This window comes from Oxyura jamaicensis, chromosome 8 (genome assembly GCF_011077185.1).
Source record: "Oxyura jamaicensis isolate SHBP4307 breed ruddy duck chromosome 8, BPBGC_Ojam_1.0, whole genome shotgun sequence".
Lineage (NCBI taxonomy): Eukaryota > Metazoa > Chordata > Aves > Anseriformes > Anatidae > Oxyura > Oxyura jamaicensis.
Genome location: NC_048900.1, coordinates 25,511,523 through 25,538,057, shown reverse-complemented (window position 1 = coordinate 25,538,057; position 26,535 = coordinate 25,511,523). Strand labels below are relative to the sequence as shown.

General features: G+C 39.7%; 1 protein-coding gene and 1 long non-coding RNA gene across 5 annotated transcripts in view; one reads left to right on the top strand and one right to left on the bottom strand.

The window, feature by feature from the left end:
* The window catches only part of OSBPL9 (oxysterol binding protein like 9), a 52,747-nt gene extending 33,983 nt beyond the window's left edge, over window positions 1-18,764 (bottom strand). For 2 of the 4 annotated variants that reach the window (XM_035332628.1, XM_035332629.1), the window contains exons 1-3: window positions 18,709-18,764; window positions 14,713-14,791; window positions 2,919-2,995 (exon numbers count right to left, since the gene is read on the bottom strand). In XM_035332628.1, coding sequence (XP_035188519.1) covers window positions 2,919-2,995; window positions 14,713-14,791; window positions 18,709-18,747 — 195 coding nt within the window. In that variant the 5' untranslated portion in view covers window positions 18,748-18,764. Of the gene's footprint in view, window positions 1-651; window positions 800-2,918; window positions 2,996-14,113; window positions 14,266-14,712; window positions 14,792-18,708 lie in introns of those variants that run through there. The other 2 variants (XM_035332630.1, XM_035332631.1) reach the window with 2 other exon arrangements.
* LOC118170429 lies at window positions 10,939-11,389 on the top strand. The gene is made up of 2 exons (XR_004752710.1): window positions 10,939-11,107; window positions 11,199-11,389. It is a non-coding gene; the product is annotated as an uncharacterized LOC118170429 (long non-coding RNA).
* Window positions 18,765-26,535: the final 7,771 nt, after the last annotated feature.

Here is a 26,535-nt window from a genome sequence, read left to right as displayed (position 1 = left end):
TCTAACCAATGCACGTTTGGTACTATGAAGAAAACAGCCTAACTTTCTGAACTCAAACACCAGACCGAGCATGTTTTGGTCTGCATGAAAAATCTGAAATTGCATAAAAACATGAACAAAGCCTCAGAAAACATGCATCATTCCAGAAAAAAAAAAAAAAAAAAAAAAAAAAAAGACGTAGATCTATTTGCGTGGTTCTGCATGACAGACATCCACGTTTCTGTTTGCAACACTGAAGAAAATACCCTTACAGGAATCATTTCTGTGACAGCCCTCAAAGCCCCGTAAGCCAATAATCCTCCCAAAGAACTCTTTTTGACTTTATCTTGCGAAGAGACAGCAGAAGACCAGCCAGAAGTGGCGTTTTGTTCAAGTGCTCACAGAAACAAGCACACTTGGACCCAACAGGCTCCGGTGCGCCGCTGAAAGCATCCGCAGAACCTCGTCGACGAGCCCCAGTCCCGACAGCAGAACCCCGTGGCCCCCCGAAGCCGGGAGCACGGCTCCAGGCCGAGCCCCGCTCCCCGGGGCTGTGCCCAGGGCAGGGCGGCGGCGAAGAGGCAGCGCCCGGCTCCCTGTCAGGAGGCTCCGAGCCCCCCGCGGGGAGGGGACGCGCCGCATGGCGGGCACCCGGCGCCTCCCGCTACTCACCCCGGCCATTCCTCCCCTGCGCCGAGCCGAGCCGAGCCGAGCGGGGCTGGCGGAGCGCCCGGCCCGGCAGCGCCGCCTCCGGCGGGGCGGGGAAGGGGCCCCCCAGGCCGCGGCCGCCCGGTGCCCGCATGACGGCCGGAGCGGCCGCCGGTTGGCTGCGGGGCGCGGAATGGCGGCCGCCGGCCTGAGGGAAGGCGCGGCGCGAGCAGGGCAGGGCGGGAACGGCCCGCTCGCCCCTCGCTGAGGCGTGCGGGTGCCGCAGTGCGGGGGGCTGGATAACGCCCCAGGCGTGTCCCCGCCGGCATTCCCGGCCCCAAAATGTCAGCGCCGCCGAGGGGAAAGGCCTCGGGGGTGCCCTGCAGGCGGCCATCCTGAGCGCAGCACGGGCTCGGCAGTGCTCGCCCCTCTGCACGTCCCACACCGCCTGAGGCACCAGCGCGGGGCCAAGGAATGAAACCTCTCTAAGTCACAAAAAGCTTTGCAAGGAGGCTTAAAGTATAGCCTCCTTTAATTCTTAAACCAGCGTGCGCTCTGCACCTCCTGTTAATGACGATGGCAAGCCCTGTAAATCCCTGAACTGGGGTGTAAGTGCACACTATTCCTGCTACTCCACAAACAAGTGCCTCAGAAACAAAAGTTTGCACGACTGGCACATTGAAGAGGTTCTTGAAAACAGATGGTGAACACAATACTGTGGTCCATGAGGCGTAACTCTCAGTGCTGAATATACTTAAGAGAGTTGAGGGTATTTTTTAATAGTCACTTACAGATTTTTAGTTATTCCCTCAAGTATTGCTAGGTAAATAACCTGTTTTGTTTTGAATCTCAATAAACCATGCTCATTTGAAGAATTCCTCGAACGGGAAAAGGTTACGTAATGGGAACAGTTCCATTATTAGCTGCAATCATGAAGTAGTGTCTGCCAATAAAACTACAATGATTTCTAGAGAGGGTGAAAATACACATTTTGACAAAACTAATAGTATGCTTTGTTGTTTCATTTCTGCAGTCTGTATCTCCAAGCCATTGTATGTTTTCTGCATGGAAAACAGCAAAATCTCCTTTTCTCTGCAAGCAGTGGATAGGGAAAGAGGCATCCCCTGGAAGGCAGCTCAGACCTTCTAAGTCAACGTGTTATCTTCTATATAGAGGGGGGTTATTCAGTTTGTGGCCAGCTACTATGTCCAGACAGAGAGATTACTTCTAAAGTATCTGTGATGTAACTAAGGATACAAAGCTGATTGCCAACTTGCATTTTTTATCCAGGGATCTGCTATCTACATGAAAATGTGCAGTGGTCTTTACTAAGTCAAAAAACATTGAAAACTACTGTTTAGCAGGAAATTAAAGTAAATTGACTGATAAATCACAAATACCTATGGTTGGATAGGAAAAATTCAGGCTTGCTCTCATTCTTTAGACTGGGTAAATTACATGTAAATCAGTCTTTATAAGCTTATTCTCTTTCTGTGATATTACGGATTTTAATATATGTTTATACATTGTCAACCTTTAAGGCACTTAATTCTCTTGCTGTACCCTTGAAACATACCAAACGTTTATTCAGTACAAATAATGAATAGCTCTTTCATATTTCTACACTGTCATCAGACAGCTTTGTGGTACAAACCAAGTATGAGAAAATTCCTTCCTGAAGTCTGGGTTTCTGTCCAGCACAAAAAAATAAAGGATTACTGAGTCTCATGGACATGCCCATGTATAGAACAGCACCAGGAACAGATCTTGGATAATTAATCCCAAGAATCATCCTCACTCCAACCATCCATTTTCAAAATCAGAAAACTACCAATATCCAGTTTACACCATGGCTTCAAATGCTAAGTACTATTTTTCTCATCCATAAAGAGGTCCAATGCTGCTGTCTCATTTTAATTTCAAAATTTAGATGGTGTACACACATGCAACAGGCTTCCAGATGTCTCATTATGCTTGACCACAAAAGGATTAACACTCAGTTTAACAAAGAAAAAAGAACTAAGTGTGTAACTATCAGTCTGGAACCAATTAAAATGTGAACTAATAAAGAGAAGTTTCATAATGACTTTTCATGATAGTAAGACAAGGAAACAGTAACAGAAAGACTAGAACCTAACCTCAGGTACCTATACTGATTTCTTACTACATCATATAGGCCATAAAACAACCAGAGGTTATACAAAGTGTAATTGATATTAGCAGTCATACCATTGTATTTTGTTGTTCTGAAAAGTAAAGTTAAAAAAGTTAAGAGTGAAAGTGAAACTTACCTGCAGCTGAAGGGTATGACGGAGAATGGTGTCCTCTAAAGCATGAATCCACTTCTCTCTCTCATCAGCATCTCGAGCTGAAAAAGTATTCAAAAGATACAGTTAAGTCATATTTATATACTAAAAGACATAAGCAAACACATCAGATATCCTCACTAAATATGGAAATAAAACCAAATTATTTATCTTAAGTCACTGATGACATAATTCCACAGTTTTCTTAATATCCTGTTTATTTTTCTGTGGTTACAGCTCCATAGCATCACTGTGTTGATCTACATTACTGGAGAGATGTTTGAAGTAATCATTTAGGCAAAACTCTTTTATGCTTTGGGAGAAATTTTATTTCTCCATATCATCAATACTCTCAGCTCCTGCTCAAATTAAGAATTCAGCATCTCAGTGCACTTTAGTGGGACTTTGCATGCTCAACACTTTTTTAAGCATGTTTTTTGACAGTTCCTTTTACAAATACATCTAAGGCTTGTCAATCAAAGAGAAAAAAAAAAAAGATATGCTTATAAAGAATGACAGAACCACACAGGCCCCCAGAATAAAAGTACTGTGTTAGTGTATCACTAACATTAGGAGTGTGTTTCTTCAGTTTCATTGTTACAATGGAGGAAACGCTGTTTGTTAAATAAAGAAAAATATTGTAAACAGAGCTAGGTGCATGCTTTTCTGCTCAATATACATGTAATATAATTTAAATAAAAATGTAAGAGTGTCAGAAACGTAAGAACAGCTCTGCATTTTTGCTATTTCAGTGATTATTTGTCCCTTGTCCATCTTCAAGGACATACATGGGAAGAGCTTGCACAGACATTTCCTCACTTAATTCATTAGTTCATTTTTCATATTTTCCTAGTTACAAGAAGCTGTTCAATCTGTAATAAATTACCCTTTAATTCTATGTCAGTGTGGACACAGTAACTTCAAACAATGAAGCGCAAAGAACAATTTGAAGTATCATATATATATATATACAGACTTGTGTAAATACAGACATGACACCTTTACTTCACTACTCTGAAAAGAGCTCCTTGCTGTGCTGGAGGTGTTTAAAAAAAAACAGACGAGGAGACAGAGTCAGCAGACTCCAGGTGCATTAGAAGAATCCAAAGGCATTATGTAGACTAGATAAATTGTCCATATGCAGGAATAGAATAGTTACTGACAATTGTTTCTAGTTCCTCATGCAAGTGGAAAATGTTTAAAAGAAACAGGAAGTCTGCTAAAAGCAAGGAAAAGTTAAGTGGGCTAGCACCTATTATAAACTTGAGAACTAAGATTCCTATCTGGCTTATTTGTTATGAAGCTCAGAAAAAATATCCCTAAGTTTTTATACTGAAATGTACTATCCAGCCTCAAAAAGCCTTGTTTTCAGTGTCCCCATTCTCATCCTTATGTTTCCATTGCTTTTAATCTACAGCTCAAAACCACCCAATACTCAAAACCACCACAGATCTTCCAAATATCTAAAATAAACCTTAAGTAAAATATTTATTCCTTTTTCCAATATCCAATCCTATAAAGGGTATTTCACTGGCCATTGGAAAGGATGAGGAAAGGAAAATCCACAGAAGAAACTATCTCCTATACCCTCCGCCCTTTGGGAGGGGGTAGCCATAGGGTTTTCTAAAACTCTCTCTCTCTCAAAAAAAAAAAAAAAAAAAAAAAAAAAAAAAAAAAAAAAAAAAAAAACTAACTTAAAATCAAGATAAATATACTTCTTCATTTATTTTAGAATATAGACAAAAATAATGTCAATTAACAAAAGCATCAGGAAAGGATTGACAATTTATGTGTTGTGAGAAATACATACCAATGTCTTTTTAACACAGACACTTGCTCCAAATCTAACTGATAATGTCGCCTCACGAAGCAGTGAGGCAAAATCTTCACTATGTGCAGGGTAAAGATAAAAGCCTACTTTAAAATCTAGCTCTTTTTTTTTTTTAATTGTATTTTTCCTGACTTAACAAATCAATCCCTATTCATTGTTCTTTCAAAATAGCAAAGCGTGACCATTTGCCACAGGTGTTCTGGTAATGATACCATTAACTAACACAAATAAAAAGCCCACACAGAAGGGAACTTGACTACACAAAGTGCTCTCACATGTACAAAGGAAATTTGAAGGAAGAAGTTAGGGTAATTAAGTATTACTCGGAACGCAACGTAAATAACCTTCCTGCAGAAACTGCAGCAAATACCAAAGAGCTGGACTTTGCTGTTCGGAGTACTCTAAAAAGCTCTGCAGTAACTTCTAACGTACAGGGATTCATTCACCCTGCTAGTTCTCTGCTTTAACTGAAAAGTGGAAGTAGCCGCCGAGGTGTGGTTTGTAATGCAGCAGAACTGGACAGGATGGACAGAAGGCTTTGAATTCTTAACAGTTGACTGCCAAACACATTTTTCACTGTGCAAAGTATGGTTTTTCTTTTCACTTAGGTACTCACAAACATCCTGTTCCTTTTTACATAGAATAGCTTGCACCTTAATTTCAGAATCAGGTACATTTTCCTCTGACATGAATTGGAATCTTTATTAGCCTTTTTGGTTCTGCTTAGCAAGAGCAGACCCCTTTGCCTAATCCTGCCAGACACCTTAATCAAGTTTATGCTTCTTACACCAGTCACCATTGGGCTGTGAACATACAGGGTTGCCTGTGGCATTCATGCGTCCGTACTCCAAGCGTTCATAACTTTTCAAATGTGTGCTCAAAGTGGCAGTGGTTAACGCAGTTCAGTTCGTATAAGGTTGCTTGGGTTTGTTTTCCTTGTTTATTGAGTTCTTACTTAATCATCTCCCAGTCCCAAAGAACATCCTATTAGGGAACTGTGGTACAAGTCATTGGGCCAGGCTAGTACGTAACTCACGCGATACAAAAATCCTGTGTTCAAGCCTTTCTGCCTGTGCTTATTTAAACTAAGAAAGGAACAATTAAGCTGCAGACCAGTGAATTAATCTTTGTGTTGCAGCAGACTTCCTATGACCTTCCAGACTGCCAGCAAAAGGAGGTCGCTGTGTTAGTTAAATACTAATCTCAATGTACAGCGGCCCGTTAATAAAGGTTATCACATTAAGCCTTGTATATGTAGCGACGCACCAACAGAAGCGAAAGGCTACAGCAACAGGGAAGACCTAGAAACCAACTGATCAGTACAGTTCAAAAACAAAAGTGACTTTCCCATGCTCATAAATAAGCTAAACTTTAGGAACCTCTATTCCTATTACAGCCCTTTTTAATAAAATCTGTCTTTGCCAGAAGCAAAGGGAAATACAGCTTGCTTTCTTCAGCAGAAGGAAAAAAAGCAAGCTATATTTTTTCCTCATATAATAGAAATGGCAAATCTATAGCACAGAATGGTCAATCTATAGGTAAAACACATGAATCTCATCAACCTTGCTACTAAGACAAAGCTTTGGCCACTATAAATCCAGTAATGCTGCCATGAGAAGACTGCTTACGGCGCATAAACACAGCATTGTAACCTTTTAAGCATCCTCTCTTCAGAACAAGTTTAACTTTCAGACCATCTATCACCACCAGCAGGTCCTTCTGGCTCTCCTCCATACACTCTTTTAAGAAAATCATGGAGAAAAACAGTAGGATGCAGTTTTTAGTAAAGCAAGCTGCAAGAGAAGTTATATTAAATCTCATCAAAATGGCTGCTGGGAGATTAGGTGCAAGTAAAAGCTCCCTAATGGTAAAAGCAATTTAGAACTGAACGGCTGCCAAAAGATCACTGATGAAAAAAAAAATCAATGGGAACATTCAAAAAAGAGATTAGCCAACATACTCAGAAACAATTTATGGGAAAAATCTGCGCACAATGGTCAGAGATCATTATCCACCTATCTGGAGGGAAAGCTACATAGCCAATGCAGCTCTGGTTAACTTGGGGCAAAGAAAATGCTCCAGTTACCTTTACAGCTAAAGGTCTGCGTTGCACACTGCCTGGTACTCACTCTGCATCAGCAAGTGCTGGAGGCTTTCTTCAGCAGGTAGGGGACAAGAACGCCTTCCTCAGTAGTCCTATGTTCGGTCCCAAGGGCCCCAAAATCAGTCCAACCTTCTCCACGATTTGATCAGGCTCCATTTTAAAGGCAGTACCACCCCCTCATCCTCTGGAATTCTTATGGGAAAACTACTCCAGAATTTCTTTCTGCCAGTATGTTTGGGATAAGGCAATTACCATCAGGACCACAGAATTTCACTAATACCTGTGCTTTTTTAGAAGTAGAAGAACAGCGCCTGCTCCCTCCTAACAAACAACTCCAACAAAGGGGAGGGTAGGGCGCACGGGACAAACCCTAAATACTTTTTCCTAAGCTGATTCTAGCTAGACTAACAGTTACAAAAGCCAAACAGGAACCACAGACATTTGTGTGGGAATTATCTGGCATTTAAAAACCACAGAGGTGTTACTTCGGCTGCTTATAGGTGTTTCAAATGCTTCTACAACAAAGGAGGAAAAGCAATCAAATATAGGAGCCCACTACACAAATATTCACTGTGGTCTTAGTCTGGTGAGTTAATGCAGTGGTTACCTTACCACCCAAAATTTAAATTGCACTGGGGTGCCAACTGTCCATGGAAATCTAAGTCTGTCTGCAGTTTAGAGAACAAAAACAGTCTCTGTGCTTTTCTCTATTTTAAATTCTAGAATCACCACCTCAGTTTTTCCTGACTTGCCAGTGAACATTTGCACAGTAATCCAGTCAGACCTATATAATCCAGTCAGACCACTGCTGGATGTAAGAGGGAGGAATCACTGATTGCTGAAACACTGCAAATTTACCATGATTATGCCAGTTAAGCTACTGCTACATTTTCCTAGAAGAACTAGTGTTTATGAAAGAGATTGCAACTTGTTCCCATATGCTTTGCATCTATAGCACATCCTTTGAAAGCTACCAGAATAATTTCCTGTGACATCTCAGGCATGCCAGAGACAACCACTGGGTACTTAAAACAATCCCAGTCCTATTTATGGCCAATACAAAAAGCACACTTAACCAGTATGCAACTGCATCACAGCAAGATTAAATATAACAATATTTGTACGGGCTGTATTTTTGTGATGTCTGGTTGAGCTTATTTGAAAGGTATTTTAACATCATTTTATATTTAATATGTATATATACATATATATATATATATACATATATACTCTTTCATGGATGAGGTACCAAGAAAGAAAAGCAATTATTTTAAGGAGAAAATTACAGAATAGAGAAAGTACTAAAGACAAGAATTATGGTTTCTACTGAAGGATTTCTATCACTCAGAAAAAGGATGTCTTACAAGCCCTCAAATAGGCTCTCACTTCTGAATTTCCCAAACTGCCCAGTCAGATATGACAAGGATTTTAAAAGGTTCTATTTTATGAGGATAAGGAGGCAGATGAAATGTCACTACAGGAAATGCCCTCAGCCTCTATTAATTCCCCAAATACAGAATAATTTTGTACTTTAGAGTTCCTATACTATTTCCTTTGTTGTGAAGAGATTCTATGCGTTTATATAATGAATAACAAATGTTAAAGTACAGCATGAAGCATTATTTTTTCCAGCCTAAGCTTGATAGCATCTAAAGATCAGATATAAACAAGTCTGACAACTCTCCACAATACAGCATTTACCGCTAGCATTTCTAGGTCATGCAGAGCAGTGCTTGGAACACGGAATACACAAAACACCACCTCAGGATTGCCATGCTGATGCTTTTTTTTTTTTTTTTTTTTTTTTTCTTTCTCTGTGTGTCTACATGGGCATCAGGATGAAAGAAAAGTCTCGAGAATTAGTTAAAAAAATCACTAGATTACTTATAAATACACCATCGTGTCTCAAAGTGAAATGCGTGGTTTATTTTCATTCACTGTGACCTACTTACAGGCAGAACTCAGTCAAAAAAAAGCCTATTACACCCACAGAGTCAATAGTCAATTATGCAGTCTTTATTCAGACAAACTTCCACTGATTTTTATGCAAAATTCCTGTAGTTTTGCACCCAAGTTCAGAAGTAATGTGGTATCTTTACACACAAATGTGTAATTTCCCAGATGACAGAGGTGAAATTCTGATTGTGCTGAGATCCATGGGATTTCTGCCACCAATCTCAATGGAGAGATTTTATCAGTAGCACCCAATTAGGTGGAAAAGTCACACTTCATAGACAACGTCAAAGCTGTGGTAAAAGAAACAGTTTTTTAAAGTTATTATAGGTTATTTAAACCATGGTAAAACATGAGATGATGCAGGGTTCCATACAAACCTACCAAAACACCGTCATCTCATTGCTTACACGCTCCCTTCTACCATGCAGTTCCCACACCTGTAGGTAGGTTGAACACAGTCTCAGTACCTTAGGCCCTCTGTATAATTCTGGGGTTGTCACAACTGCCTTTCCCCTTCTACTAATCTTCCTCCTGATGCCATTCTCACCCACACATACAAACCAACCCTGGTTTTGGTCTGCAGGCGTTTGTCTCAGCTCTTCTCCCTCTGCCTACTGAGGGCTCCAGGGCAGTCTCAAGAAACAGAAGCCTCACCTTGTCCAAAGAAAAAGCACCAAATGGCGTCCTGTGTACAATGCACTAGTAACATTTACCTGTGATCTTGAGAAATCAACTCAACTGCTGTTTCACTGCTACCTGGTTATCAGCTTCTCCATTGCCTCTTAGGCACAATACACCTGCCACTTGAATCCTTCACATTTCTAAAAACTGCCTGCCCCCCAATCTAGTTCATACCATCAGCGAAAATGAAGTGGGCATGGATACTTGAGAAATAACAAGTATCAGGGTTCCTCCTCCTTTTTTTTTTTTATTTTTTTATTTTTATTTTTTTTTATTTTTGCAATATTTTGCTGCAGGTCGCCAGAAAATAGTTTTCAACAGTAGACCGCTGTAATAGAGGATGCTGCAGGTGCAAGAAGGAACTGCAAGAAACAGTAAAAGCACAACCATGCATCATTCCCTGCATTCTCATCATGAGTTCTGACTACTGCAAATGGCAGTACAAGAATTTAGTAGGAAAAAGCAGGTAGACTGAATAGAGGGGATGACAGAAAAAAAAATCATGCTGCAGAAGATAAACGTAGTTTTAGTTCTCAGAGGAATTTCTGCAGTTTTGCCGAAGAGGAGAGGATCATTTCAGCCCCAGCACTTTGTGCAGCACAGACCCTGTCAGAAGATACATTGGGTTATGAGAAGGGAGGACACAGATAACACAGCTCTGCTCTAAATGTTTGAAGAGACAAGGCTGGAAATTTTGATCTTACATAGTTGCTCATTTTCCTGTCCAATATATTAGCATTGTTGAGCATAGCATAAAGAGGAATTCACTGTTTCAGCATCACCAGAACCCCAAAATCCCAGAAAAATTGTAGGTTGGGACAAATGATACAGTCACAGTGGTTATAAAAATCTTTGAGGTAACCTGCACAGACCAAGATTTTATACCAAAATCTCTAATCAGGCATTTTTCCATAGTGTATAAAATTAAAAAAAGCTTTCAAGACCTTTTGGGGAAAAGAATGCAATTCATGAATTGTTATTTAAATTGGGTGATCTGATAGATTTATGTGCATCATTATACCACAGGGTCTAAGTCATTTATTTGGTGGACAAGAGTAAAGTTTCAAATACTGACCATTTCCCCAAGTAGTAGTAAAAGACAGATCTAAAGGATTACACTTAATTTTGTTACTTAATACAAACACAATCTCAAATTATGATCCTTCACAGCAATTAAGGCCTTTCTTGGCCTTACAATCCTTAACAAAAGCTGTATCCCACATTAACAAAAAATCCCTGCTTTTACAGTGCTAGGACAACCTCTTGCTGTGCGTATTTCCGTCTTTTCTCAGATGGGATGGTAGGCACTCACAAAATAAGCTAGAAAGTGGGGCAGGATGGCGAAGAAGAAGTCTACCTTTGCCAGCTGACAGCACTCCCGTAATAGGAAAACAAGCTGCACTGCAACATTCATGCTTCCTCTCTCAGATATTTTTGCGGCAGGAATAGGAGAAGAAAGACAAAAGCTAAAGCAAAATCATCTCAGATCAATGCACTGGACCACCTCCAATCTTCCAATCCTTTATTACACAAAGCAGTGGAGACAAGACTGACTTGCCTTCCAAGGAGCTGTGCTATGAAAAAAAAGAGCTGAGTTTTCAGGTAGGAGTTTAAAAATCTGAATTCTTCTTTCTGCAAGCAATGTATGCATAGTGAAATACTTCCCTACAAACAAAAGCCTTTATTGTTTCAGGTCAGACAGCAATTCAAATATCAACAACTCCCTTGCCAAATGATCCTGAACATCATGTTCCCACCCTTGAATTCAAGTCATGAGCATCCTTGTGAGCAGGAAGAGCAGCTAAGTGATATGGAGGATAGAAGAAGTTGCTTTCCAGATGGGAAGAGCTTATAAATATGTGACAAAATGAAGATGTTAAAAGGAAAAAAAAAAAAAAAAAAAAAAAAAAACAGAAAGAGAAAACAGCATTTGAAGGTTATGGAACTTTTAGAACAGGGACCTGCACTACAGCAGAAAAAAATATATTACCAAGAAGGAGCTTCCTGACAGGAAGGTGCATTAGACATCATCCCAAATGTCTTCAGCAACTTGAACGGATTTTCACATCTAATCTGAACAAACCCATGAGGGAATGCTTTGAGATGTCCTTTATTCTGAAGTCTTAGAGTGAAGACATGAGACTGGATATGCAGTATGACCACACAACCAGGAGATTAAATAAATTACTTTTAAATATATTTTAATATTTCTGGGGATATTCTGCCCCTCACTACCCCCCCTCCACAGTGAGCAGGTATCTATATTGCACCATCTAACAACAAAATAAAGGGAAAAAATCTGCTAGGCTGTCTGGCAGAGCCCAAATTAAGCTGATGGTAAAATCAAAATATACTGCATGTTTTATAGCTCATATTTATTCAATTCACTTCCTTTCTTTATACTCAGATGTTAAGTGTACAGATACCATTTGATATATGTGCAAGGCATCATTCAATACCTGTGTTTTCTTCTTAAAAAGAACTTCTCAACTTTTACTAATGCTCAATATAGACACACCACTAGGAAGCATAGTTGCAAACAGAATAGAGGGAGCTTGTCACAAGCAGCTACAAAATATAAACTACGCACTGGAAAGACTGAGTTTCCCAAGATTCAGTGAGAGACAAATCTTAGTGGGAGATGCTGGAGGTTTAGTGCTTCAGAAATGCACTTATACATATATGGAAATAACATCCCTGTGACAAATTATTCAGGCATCTTTAAATGACTTATTTGCCCTTCATCTCACTATTTAAATCTCGAGTGTTAGACAGATGCGCAAGTTTGAGCAACTGCTCATAAGAAACAATTAACCCAGTATGAAGCTTCTCCTACATTTCCTTCAAATTCTATCACTGCTTGTCAGCAAGATTTCACTAAGGTCAAAGAATATTCAAGTCTTTGCCAATCAGTACTTAAAAGTCTGAGTATACAGAAACATTTTTCCTCTGAAGCCTGAAAGAGAAATCGCTCCACTGCAGATGGGACCCTAACTCACAGACAGGTCAGCAGATCTTGGTACTTTTAAAGTTCTGTCATTTTCCCAACTAGGCTCCAGGTTGTCTGGACCACTGTCTGTCTTTGAAAATGAAAGACAGTGATGAGAAGGAAGATACTGTATTTTTTTTAAAAAGTTGCTGTTTCTGAAGCACTCCTCTTGTACAAGTCTTCTTTTATAAAGGTTGAATATATTTATAGCTATGACTATCTCACAGAACAAAAGTTGTATCTGAATCATGTACAGAAAACTGTTAGAAATTGTTAGGAATACTGTACATATTCTGGGAATCTATTCTATATACCCTTCGTAGTCTCAGATTACATTCAGTAGTATTTACATATATATCCATTCCCTATTTATGACTGATAGTCACCTATAGTTCACATAAATCAAAGCCTGCAGAATACTGAGTGAACTTAATGTAATGAACAAACACTGCATGAGGCATACAGCTCACATTTACAGTGACCTTAAGAACTACAATATAGGTCCCTAGAACTGTTTCATACTGAAATACCCCAGCAGTAATATTTTACCTATCATTTTACATTTTCTCTTTACAGCCATATATATTAATATTGTGCTTGCATCATTAGTAAAATTTGCTGGGTGTCAGGAATGTCATCTTCATAACATACTAACAGAAAAAGCGTAATACATAAAATACTGTACAAGATCTTAGTTCTATATTAAAGAAGCATACATGAATCCTGACCTGATACAAAATGCACACAAATTGAGATTATAAAGCATACGAGGTTATGTGACAAAATTGGTGTTCAAAAATTAGCAATATAATTTAGAGCAAAACACGTATACCAAATACGATCAGTCTTCTTTTAAGGCATCTGGCTAACAAAAAGAGAACATAGCACGTAAGAGATCACTGCAAATAAGAGCTATGTTACAGAAGGTATTTCCTAGTAACTACAGATGAGATTTCTAGATTTACCTGTTTCAAGTTCTCAAATATTCAGCAGTATTTAGCTTCATTGTACTGAAAGACTGCCAAAGTACTGCATTCCATTACTGCATTAGCAATTAGCTTGCATTTTATCTGTTACCCTTTGGAACAGTAGATTTAATATTACTGTCAGCTCAGCATTATGAAGGTATGTTTACAAGGCTTAATGCAGTGAAAAGCCAGAGTACAGCAGCAGCATTTAGGCAGAACTGTAGCACAAGGAATACAGATGCTAGTGACAACATGGTGAACAATTAGTATTTATCATTAGAAATATTCACACAAACACACCAGCATTAACAGTAACTCCCCTTTCCAAATCACCAATTTTAAAAATATGTACAATACAAAATAGGCTACAGAATTATTCCAGTTGATCAAAATTAATCAGACTGCTTACATGCAAATGTGCTTCTTGGATATTTACAGATTCCAGCTCTATTAAATTATTTAGCTACTACATTTTAGAGGAAAAGCAAAACGACTAACAAATGTTACTTAAAAATTATTTTAACCCAACTTCCCTAGGATTTTCACATTAGGAAAAGATAAATTATGTACATAATATTATCACAGTATTTTATCCTACTGCTGCAGATAAAACAATTTAAGGAGTACATAACAATGATAATAGTACCTTACCCTTTCTACCGGTGAACCATAGCATGCAATGACGAAACATAGCAGTGGCAGATGGCATTGGTGTTAGTAAATGTGAATAAAACGATAATACCAGAGAAATGGTGACTGGCAGACAAGACACAGAAATGTAGATGAAATGAATGCAAGCTGGTAAATCTTGAAGCAAAGCTCCACCTTTAAGCCAAATGTTGCCTCTAGTCTCCTCATAATTGAGCATTAAGTTCTATTTGGATACAAATTGCAACCTTCAGACCAGTCTTGATTCTCTTCATACAGAAATGCATAATTGTATCTTGATAACGAAGATCAGAAACGTTTTGTAAGCGAAACCCATAATCAGAAGCCAATTACTTTTTCCCCTTGAGTCAATTATTCTTTACATTTTAAATCTCCAAATCCTGCCAGAACTACAGTCTCTTTCTAGCACATATGTATCCACTGCAGATGCAAATCCCTTCCTAACCTGCAGCACCCCTGGATCCAGAATGTTCTCAGTGTTCTCATTCATGCTGTTCTGTTGCCAAACATTTAAAATCATCCATCAAATACAAGTGGAATCTATTATAAGGAAAAAAAAAAAATCTCTTCTTTCAGCTCACCCTGAAAATGGAAGGTTTTCTGATCAACAGTTATTGTGAAGGTGCTGTCGTCCTCATCGTCTATACCAATCACAGCTCCCTGTGAAACAAAGAACAAAATCCTGATAAGGCAAGCAGTGACATCAGCAGCATACACTCTATCACTACACCACCGGAATTTAAAAAGCATTGACAAATTAGAAGCACACTGAATACAGTAAAAGCAGGAAGATCCTGTTTAATCATGGGATGTAAGTCAGTTCTTTAATAGAATACATTTTTAGTTGCAGAAAAAAAAAAAAAAAAATTATTATTATTATTATTTGGAAAACTATGATTTTCTGGGTGGTAATATGAATCTTTTACCTTTGTAACAGAGAGGGTTTTATGCTACAGCATCATTATAGTAAACAGTGTTCTATTATTCTCTACTACTTATATTTTCAACTTATATTTTAAAGAAAAGTGGGAAGCAATAATTTATAAGTACTTTCCATGTCTAAAAATATCAATTCATTGATATGCGACAAAAAGAAACTCTTGACCTAATTTTATCTGCCTCTGTATAAAAACAATCATTCCAGCAAAATGAATTCAGCCCACCATGTCATGTCACTAGCACACTGCCTGATCTTATTTCCAGCCCCTAAGTATATATCAACAGAAAGCCAACAGGATGCATCAAAGGCAGCTAGCTTTGTCCTCCAATTGGTGATGAATTTTTAGAAGGAAATGCAAAGATTACATAGAGTTAAAGGCCATCTGTGCTCAGCTATTTACAAATCTATCCACATCTTCTGAAATTCCTGCCCCTTCCCCCCAGTACATAACAAACAGCATAATTTCACCCAGGGGAGAAAAACACTGAAAAAAAACCTTTCCAGGCCTCTACCACCTCTCAGTAAAATTATGACATTTAGCCCAAAATACTTCAAAAATCCCCAAAGGATTTACTCAGTTTCTCTTCTCCTTTCCCAGGAGACACAGCATCAGGCACTGTTTCATCCCTTCCCCCTGCCACAAAGCGGAAAGACATCACTGGAAGGCACACGGGCTTGAATCCTGATTTTAGTGTGCAAGCAAACAGCCAGCGATGGGCCTGCGAGCCGGCCCCAGCAAGTGCTGGCCCCATTTAGCCAAGTGGGGCCCAGCAGCAGCTGCACAGGGGTAGGTAAACATCAGGCCTGCCCAAACAGAGGAATTGGTTCGGCATGGACCCAAGGGCAGGGAGATGTGAATCAGTCACACACGTCCTTCCCAGCCCCTGTCAGAGGTTTCTGGTTTGTGTGTGGCTGGGCCTGTCGCAGGCACCTCAAGGCCGCGGGAGGAGCGGGTCCTCTATGGGGGCAGCACCAAGCACGTGCTGTAGGATACACAGCAGGAAGGGACAGCTCCAAACTGCTTCTTCCCCTCTGATGCCCTGCGTGTACCACACAACTTCTCCAAAAGCATACTTTCCGAACAGGCTTTTCAAGGACAGCTCTGTGATTGCACCTAAAATATACACCGAAGCCATCATAATTCTGAATACTTTTAGTACCAGGACATTACAACAACCAGATGACAAGACGTTACGTTCTGGTAATCACGCAGTGTGCCAGTGACTTGACATTACTGGCCAAATTCATTTTGCCAGAATGTTCGTTTTTTTCCTCAGTAGACCTCAGACAAAAAATGTCTGGCGTTCACTTAGCTTTGCTATGCAGAAAGTCAGAAGATCACTGCAAACCTAACACATCATGGTCTGGCTCCTTCACACCAGCTGTATCAAAAAACTGTAAGTCACACACCAAGAACATGATATTCTTTCCCAGATAATGTAAGTAAAGCTAATGCAAGGCTAAAAAGGCCAGACTGGGACAGCTAAGTCCTGCCTCCACCCCAAATGGTTGAAGGAAACTGAGGAGCAAGAAGAGTGCATTGCTCTCTGATGCCTCAGCACAATGCTGCAAAAAGTGCCTAAGTTCTGATCACAGCACTAAGGCTAAGAGTGAGCATAAGCAGAGAGGATGCTTCTTTTGTCATATAGAGAATACATAGTGACAAGTGAAAGAAAAACTAGCACATGAAATTTGAAGTGTTTATTACAGAAAGTTTAGGCAGGACCTAAGCAGAGTACAAATGATAGATTCCTCTATCTTCCTATCTATCTTCCATCTTCCTAAATACACCATGACAGTAAACAAAAAACATAATTTGAAGATGAAACTTCATGGCCTATGAAACACGAGTATAAAACACAAAAAGGCAAGGAACAGGCTTCTAAAAATCCATTCAAGAAAAAGGGAGGTATTTTAGGCAAATTGCTTAAATTACATGCTTGTTTATGTTCACACCTAGAGTTACAAATCAACAATTGCTCTCAACAGAAAACCTCTTTGATAAAATTTCAGATTGCAGAAGCCCATCTGTTCAGCTATTGGTATCATTGTCATCTGCCAGAAGAGCTGCTTTACAAAAGCAGAAAGACGACGACCCCTTCCTCCCTCACAAAATGAACCCCCACACACATTCAGATACAGGAGTCAGCAAGCCTCAGCAAAACTCCTAAGAGTAATCTGCTGCAGGAGAATGGCAGATGGGGAAAGAGAAAGGGATTGTTTTATCTTAAATGCATATAAAAATGGATAATGCAATGTTGAACAGATTGTTCACTTTTAATATTTCCTAAACTGACAGGCTGAGGCCAACCTCCACATTTACATGCTCACAACACAATTAAAGCAGGCATGCTTTTTCAGACTACATTTTTCTACACAATGCAAAAAAACACCCACGAATCTTTGGGAATGTAATGTTGTAGACAGTGGTTTGAGTTTACATTACCCTTTAAGAAGTTATGTATTATGATACCAGTACCCTAAAAAGGCACAAGTACAGTAAAGTCATCTGGAATCCAGACGAATGGGGATTCTCTGTATGAATCTCAAAAGGTTGTTGAGACCCCTTTATTAGGCCCCCAGAAAGACCAGAAAGTGGTACAACTGAACAAAGAAATAACTGGAAGAAAGAGGGACAGAGTTCTGCTGCAACACTCATCAGATTGTGAGACAGATCCCCTTCTCTGCCATTTCTTCAAGACTCAAAATGTTCTCATTCATGCCCATTACCCTTCTGACTCATTCCCCCTATTTACATCAGCATCTCACAAGACCACTGCATACTGGAGCCAGAGAGAGACTCTATGAGAAATGGGAAAAAACACAGCAAAAGGACTTGTGCAATAATATTTTTTTGGTAAGTGCACGGTCACAAAGTAGAAACTGAGCATGTGCAAAGCCACCACAGAATTCCTGGCTCTCTGCAGTACTGTCACTTCAAGCTACAAGAGCAGAATTCGCAGCTGAACGTCCCAAGCCAGGATGGGTAACACTCAGCTTTCTTGTGCTGTGTCTTCCTGCCTCTGTTTTCCCATCGTGTAACCCCTTCAGCTGACATTTCAAAACCCTTCTTCCTTCCCTTTCCACTCCTCTTTTGTTTTGCTTCTGTAAAGACCACATGCTGTGTGACATTACTACACAGCACTACAGTACCCTGAACAAAGCACAGGCAAGCCGCAGGCCTAGGGCGTCCAAACTGGCAGAATGGAGGACTCAGGAACTGCAAAAAGGCAAACCAGGACAGAAGGAATGCAGTTTTGCTACAACTTCTGTAGGTACAGAACATATCTATATACATACACATCCAAACACACAAAGAAATGAGAACTGCAAACAGCAATTTTTCTGCAGCATTTTACTGTAAGAGTAAGCAACCCATCTTACTCTGTCCTATGATGCTTTTTAAGACAATGTATAAAATGTATAACACTTTTATACAATATATAAAATAACAGACTGCAATTAGCCCAGCATGTAATTTGACCTCTAATGTTTTCCATCTTTAAATACTTTCACTATTTCAGTATTTTGCAGAGTCAGGAATAGAGCCTAAACCTCAAAAGTCTCCTTGCAGTTCTCTCCAGTAGGCCACGTTATCCACAGTAAGTCATTAAGTACCAAAGAAAATAATACTTACCCTGAGTCTAACACATCCTCGGCGTGACCCTCTCATCATCTTGTCTTTTGACTGAAAAAGCAAAAAAAAAAATAAAAATCACTGAATTTACAAGTAAGAAGAGCAAGGAGAAAATTATTCAAGGCAGCTAAGAATAAAGCATGTTGATAAATTGTTTTATTGACTGATCGAACAATCTCTGTTACAAACTAGGTTTGTTCTGACACAAAAGATAGTACACCACTATGGTATGACAAAGTAATCCTTCCAAAAAATAAGAATATGATATCATGCTTCAAAAAAATTTCAGAGGTATGTTGAAGAAATAATTAGAAGATGCAGTCTGCACCTTTACAGAAGGTCAGAAGACATGAAGAAAGACACTGATGAAGGAATATTAAAAATAGGCAGAGTACTGATTTACATCTTCCTCCTGCCTCTCCTACTCTTGGGAAAGTGCCCATATAACAAAATGTTTCTGTCAGAAAGTTCCCCATAGCATGAAGTTCCCTTCAAACACACATAAATGTCACATTCAGACAAGTTTCTATCTCCTGCTTTTAGTCCAAGAGTTAGAAAAGTCATGTCTACAGCCTTTCAAGTGATAAGATTGCAGACCAGAAACCAGGATTCCTCTGTCCAGAAGCAGAAATAAATTACTCAGTATCTTCTTTAGTAGCTCTGTTTGAAACACCGATTAGCTAATTCTAAACATCCCACTCACTGCTAGCTCAAAACTGTGATCTTAATCTTTCAGCTATTCCCAGCACTGGCTAGGGTAGATTTTGTCAGCACCTGTCTGCCAATGCCATGTTCCTGGGCACTGCTGGCAAGCACAAGTAGCACACACACAAATCTGTTGAGATAAAATATTTAGGATTCCTCCTGATGTTTTCTTTCCTTTTTATTTGTTTTCTGATAGATGCAAAACATCTGCTTTTCAATTACCTCCCCCTCATTATTATTTTTTAATTATAACTTTTAAGCCATCATACCCTTAGCTACAAAGGTAGTCTTGCCTAATACAACCCCTTCTCTGTCACCACCCTGATACAAACTACATTCATTCAGGTCATGGAGACATAGGTAAGGCTGTGGTGGCATGAACAGATTCTCTACCTGCCACCTCTGAAACATCCTCTTCTCTCCAACAGCATCTTAATACTTCCATGTGCACAATATATTGCTGTAATTATGGGCAGCCTATTTTCACTGGAGCAACTAGACAATGAAATCTTATTGATAACAGTGGGAAAAAACAGGGGGCAGAACTACCAGCCTTAACAGCAGTAAGTTATTCTGCTGCACATTTGAGTGAGAGAGCTCTGTCAGAGCTATAGATGATAGCTACTTCTCCCACAGAAAGCTTGAGGCACTCATGGCAAGGTCTGTTCACTAGAGGTAATTTAAAAACACAGCAGTCAGAGCTTCAAATGAAGTGAAATTTTGCTTCAAATGAAGTGAAGTTCTTGCTGGTCTCTCCCTCAATTCGGTTTCTAATTTACCAAAGAATCTTCTGAGTGTTAGAAACCATTAGTATCGCTCTCCTTGTTCTCGTATCGACGCGGGTTAGCTGATCAAAACGCAATGGGTGTAAGGACTAGCAGGGCCTCCATAATGTATTCTACAGATGTATGACTTCTTTGTAGATTGCCTGCACGAAAACTTGTACATAGGGAAGATTTTTTTTTCAATTTTTTGTTTTGTTTTGTTTGTTTTTAAAGCACAAGACCAGAAGAAGACATACAAACAAAGCTACTCCAATAATTTTCTGTCAGAACGTGTATATACTTGGAACACACCTCACTAGAGTACACCTACACACAGATTTTTTCTATTCATTGCCATGAGTGAGCTCCTAAAATGGGAGAGAGCTACTGAGAGCTTACTGCTCCCTCTGGTGGTTTCCATAAGAAACACTGGCATGATCTCAGCAAGAAAAAAAACAATACCTGGGCTGCAGCTGCAACCCCAGAAGAGAAGGAAAGAGGAAAAGGAGCCTGCAGAGCTCAGGCTGGGCACCAAGCCTCTGGGCTTGACCTGCCCGGATCCATGAGCCAGCCAAGGAAAGGTGGGAGCTAGTCCTACAGCAAGGGAGGGCAGGATCCCAACCACCCCGACCTGCGCTGGGCAGATTGATCATGAACTCAACCACAGAAGATGCTATAAAAGCCTTTTTTCCTCATAAATCACATTTTAATGGAGTAGAAATTGAATTTAAGCTTTATAATGCTTAATGTTCTTAGTCTGAAAAAGAATTTACAGCAAAAATCACGGGTTCAGCGTGTGGTCCTATGTACTTACAATTTCCTCATCTTTGGATAGAGCTTTAATTGGTTAACACAATTACACTGAAATGGCAAATCTAATTCCTTCTACCTACGTGGCACGAGTACCTGCCATTCTAGTATCCAAATGAAAGCATGCAGCTGTCCTCACAAATCGAGCAGTATCCTCACAGCAGAACTGAGCAAATCTTTGCAGTACTGGAAAACATGGCTCATTTGACATTGTAGATTTGCCCCCACCCACAAGTAAGATTTTATAAAATGTAAAATTTGGACAGCTTGCTCTTAATGCTTTAAGTTTTTACCCTTTGGTTGAAGGGGAAAAGATCAGCAATGGATATAGTATATCTTATACTTGGTCAAATATTCTTGAATAATTAAGGGGGATTACAATAATCCTGTAAGTGTTCTGAGGAGTGGTTCCATTTCAGGGAACAAAATCTCAGATAGCTAAAAGACATATGGGAATAGCTACTAAAAAGTCACATTTTCCTCTCTTTTTTTATATGAAGTCTCAACATGCAGCTATCTTTTTTCAGTGATCAGTTTTAGAACTAAGCAAAATGACATTTTCAATAAAATTCCCATACACACTGTACTGATTTTGGTGATAACACACTTGAATAGGTTACAAGCAGGGAGCAACAAGAGATAAATCTCACCTGAGGCTCAAATAAAAATTCATAAAAATGAACAAAGATACACGGTATTACTGCAGGGGGAATGTACTTATCTGCCAAAAAATCTGGCCTTTATTGGTTTCTTTTTTACATCCACACAATAAAGTTTGATCAAGTACAGAACTGATCCAATGTATGGCATTTCAGGTAACCTACAACTTCTTAGAGAAATGAGAATAATGCCCGGGTTTATTTTAAAAACAAACAAATCCAAAACCAAATGAAAATCCCAACTTCCCCCCTTATTTTTTGGAGTTATTTCCTTTGAGTTTTTGAGCTGCCTGGGAAGTTTAACATTTCAGTACAAAACCCAGCTGCTGCCTGTCTCCAACACCACTCGGGCCTGAGTTCTGCTGTGCAGGGGCGCACAGGACCCACGGAGGTACGTTCTTCACTCACACGGCGCTGCCAAGGGAATCTCTAATGTAAGCACACTGATGAGCAAAACCATTTGTGTCATTTAATTCCCTTTAGGGAGGAGGAACGTGGAACAAGTTCTATTTATAAATGCTGATTTTTGCAGTTTAACTACATCTGCAGGACAACTTTCCATAATAGCTATTGTTCTCACCAAACGCAATGGCAACCCTTGTTTTTCAAGTCGAAATAAAACCTGATGAATTAAAAACTTAACATGCTGTTCCTGTAGCTCCCTGCTCTCAGGAGGGCCTCCTCGAGCACAGGGACAGCAGTAACACCCAGCAGCACCAACATCTGGAGCTGTCAGTGCTTCTTTGACCCTTCCAACCATTCTGGGTCAGGCATGACCTACAGGGGACACCAGCAGCACCCCAAAATTGCTTGAGGTCTCAATTCCTCTTAAAGTAAATTAAATTCACACTGAAATTAAAACCAAACACAGGCAGCTGCTGTACTTTAAGCTTTGACTTTTGTGGATGCAGTCATACAGCAGGAATCAAAACCTCTGCTACCACCAAACAGCAAGGAGAAGCAAACACTTCCAAGAAGCATCTTACTTTTGAAGTGTTTTGAGTCTCAGTTACATTAAACCAACACGTTTCTTGTCTGGTAGTGCACATGAAAATTAAACCGAAACAAAGGCTGCAAGAAATTTCCAAGAAATTACGCACAAATTTCGATTTGCTTTTTGAAAGGAAAGTGTAGGCAGGCATCTAAAGATAACAACGAACACTAGAGGAAAAGTTGCCTTGTATCCGCTGGAAAAGTTTCCTCCCAGAAAAATGCTCATTAGGCTCACTGAGCTTAACTGCCCCGTTCTCAACCTGCACCAAGGAAGCTTTTAAATCCTTAGAAACTTTACATTAAACTGTAACCTGTGGAAAAAGAAATATTAGATATATATAGTCCAAACTGCTAGTGGCTTTATTTTGCACACCATAGTAACAAAGGAAATAACAAAACCTGCAACAGATGAGATTTTGCAGGTAAGTGAACAGATTTAGTACTGAACTGGTTTAATATTTTAGCTCTGCATGAGCAAAACCTTTGTATCCATACCGAGCAGCTGACCTGTTCTCTGTTGACTCACCAAACCATACCCTCTACATCTAGATCCTCCACAAGCCCAGATACAGCGGTCAGATCAGTGGGGCAGGCAACACGGCTGGCTTCGGGGGGACAGACGACACGCGGCTCAGAGTAACAAGGGCAAAATGAACCCATCAGATGTTTTCAAACAAATCTGAACAGGCACAGCATGTTTCTACCAGATGAGAAATGCCACGGACATGCAACGCACAGTGGTGAGCAACTACTGGGAGACCTAAAACCTGGGAGACATATTGCCTAAATACTGCAGAGAGCAGTGTTAATTCAGCAGTATTAATTCAGCAATACTGAAAGCAAGTCAGGCAACATGACATAAAAATCACCTGTGTTTGTTTCCAGAAAATAAGTACTGCTCAAGTATTTGAGTAAATTTACTCCCCAGGAGGAAAATCTAGCGCTAGTGTCAGGCATTAAACCCCAGCTATCAAAGTCTAAGGAAAAAAAACAAAACAGATTTTGGAAAGATCACATTTCTAAAGATACTAAATAATGTAAGGAGTCTTAAGTTCCATACATAAATAAGCTAACAGATTGATATATCACTTGCAGTTTGTTGGATTTATCTCCCAGGTTTAATAAAAAATTCTACTGCAGGGAGACAGGGAGGGGTACCGTGCCGGCAGGCAGAATCCTGCACCTATGACCAGCAGCTGGAGAAATACCTGGTCTCCTCCCACACCCCTACCCTAAAGGGAGATGCTTAGGGACACAGGAAAAGAAGGATAAATTGTTTTTGGCTGTTCTAAGGCTTACTGAAAATATATGCTTTATTTTTTTGCTGGGGCTTTTACATGTTACTGTCATAAGTGTATGTACCTTGCTTGGTATAAGCAGATTGTTATTAATCAAATTATAAGCCCATAACAACTTATTAACTGCATGGAAACCTTTGAAACAAACAGTTGAAACTAAGTACAAAATTCAATCTAGTGTTGGGTAAAAGCCAGCTTAACATTTGTAACTTGTAAATTCAGAATTACCTTCCTTACCATATGTAGCTTGCATACAGTTTTGTCTGTTTTTATTCGACTCACTGAGCTGGTTGCAGTGCATGGGACAGATCAAGCTCTTGCAGAAAGAAGTGTCACATCAGCTCAGAACGGAAAGCAGAGGCCAAAAGCAATGTTTGTACAAAAGCAGAGGGTTTTTTTCCTGTTTTCTTCAGATTTTTGCACACAGCTGTTGATTGAGAAACTGTATTTGCAAAAAGCCAGAAAAATTATTCAACTGAAAGTCTCTAACAGAGGGGCACTGAGCCATGACTCCAGCTTCAGAGGCATCATTTGAAATCAAGTTAACAAGGTTTGTTCTCAGTTCACCACCAAAGGGTCATGAAACCAGAAAAAAACCTGTGCCCCTCTCCTCAGTACATGGATCATCCTCTCCACGAGCACTTCTTCAAGGCAGCACCACCAGCATTCAAGCTGCCAACTAGCAGAAATCTTTCAAAAGCACGAGGGGGAAAATATTCTTACAACATCACAACCGCTTCCTCCTACAACTGGTTTTGCACAGATTATGCTCCTGTAAGCAACTAACCAGTCAGTGTATGCTTTCAGAAGTATTTTAATGGAACAATTAACAGAAACAACAGCAGCATATCAAAGCCATTCATCTATCCTTCAGGAATTTATCGGTACAAGAACCATAAAATGACTGGAGGCTACCCGGTTTAGTTTCAAGAACACACACTCTGGAGTTGTCACATACATCTTTTTTCTCTTTCAACCCTCATTCACTGCACCAGGCAGCTGTTCAAGTCTGCAACGGTTTGAACAGTTCTCCTTTCCATACTGTCATACATCAGATATCTACAAAGTTTTAAAATATTTTAAGGAACTGACCTTCTTATCTACTGACTCCAGTCTTAGCACTGCTTGTGCAACTATGCCAGTTCAGCTTTCTGTTTGTTATACACGTAAAATATTTATTTAAAGAATGCAGTTAAAACAATAATTTTAATCAGATTTTCAACCTTGAGGGGCTCTCTGGATTATTTCTACGGGATTCCCAAGAGTAACCAAGGCTATAGCTGATGTGTATTTAAGGGAGCACTGCTGCCAGAAAACACAAACAAAAAGCAAATCACGTTCACCTCCTTCTCCCTCCCCAGCCATTTCTTTGTCTTCATGCTATCTGCCAGTACAATGCCAACACACGTTTTTGTACTGACAGGCAGAAAACAAACTACAGAATGGATTCAATTGAAAAAACAAATGAGCGGAAAGTTATTTTTCAGCTGGAACCCAGCTTAGGGAACGACTTTGCAACTCTTGTGACAAGGCAGAAACGATCTATTTGGAGGCTTTTCTTTCAAATATCATCGGTGCCTCCAGCTACAGCCTGAAAAAAAGGCAGTGCATCAGGAGGCCTGCATTTGCTACACCTCCAAAAGAAAATATCGGTGAATTCACAAATCAAAGAATATTGAAGGAATAAAAAGTCCTTTGTCAAACTGACCCAAAATGGGATAGTCATTTATTTCATATCTTGCTCTTTTGAAAATAAAAACAAATCAAACCAAAACAAACAAATGAAAACAAATAAAACACCAACCACTTACTGATACTAGACAATCATTTATTTGAACAAAACCATGCAAAGACAATCAATATTTGGATGACAAGTCCAGGTCATATTCTCTGGAATATATCTCACTCATAAACAACTGCAATTTTAAGTAAATTTGAGCAATTTTTCTCTTTCAGAGGAGAATGTACAAACACAAACTACACAAAAAGAAAGTGGGAAAAAAAAAAAAAACAATTTGGCATTGTAAAAAAATGTAACTGCAATTGAATTGTTTCTGATGTATGTATTCAAAACATATTTAGGTTAGCATCTACTCATTTTACCAAAAAGAAAGACATACTAATTTAGGTGCAGTACAATTGTGCACTAACTCTGAATGATCATGGCGCATCAAGGGTACTTTTCTGCAGTCTGTTTTATGCTACTATGAAAGAAGATTAAATACAACCATGCAGGGATGCACCTATGAGCAGATCTACTTTTCTGGGTCTCTCTCTAAGGAAAAGTTCAGCTGCCTCAGAAGTTACCTTGCAGCCTTCCCCAGCTCCACTGCCAAAGGTTAAGTGGCACTTGGACCTCCTGGAGAAAGTTCCTGCATGTACAACTTTTTGGATTGCAATGGGCTAAGGAGAATGCAAGTGATGAGAAGGTAAAAGCAGATCAATTAACCGTAATCACTCCTATCAGCAATGCTGTTTCCAGGTTGCATGTTTACAAGCCAGGTAGAAACAATCTCGGCACACCCCACCCATGCATTGCACTCATCAGGAAGGGCCAGTTTCAGGCTCAAAACCATTCAGCCGCACGTACACAAGCAG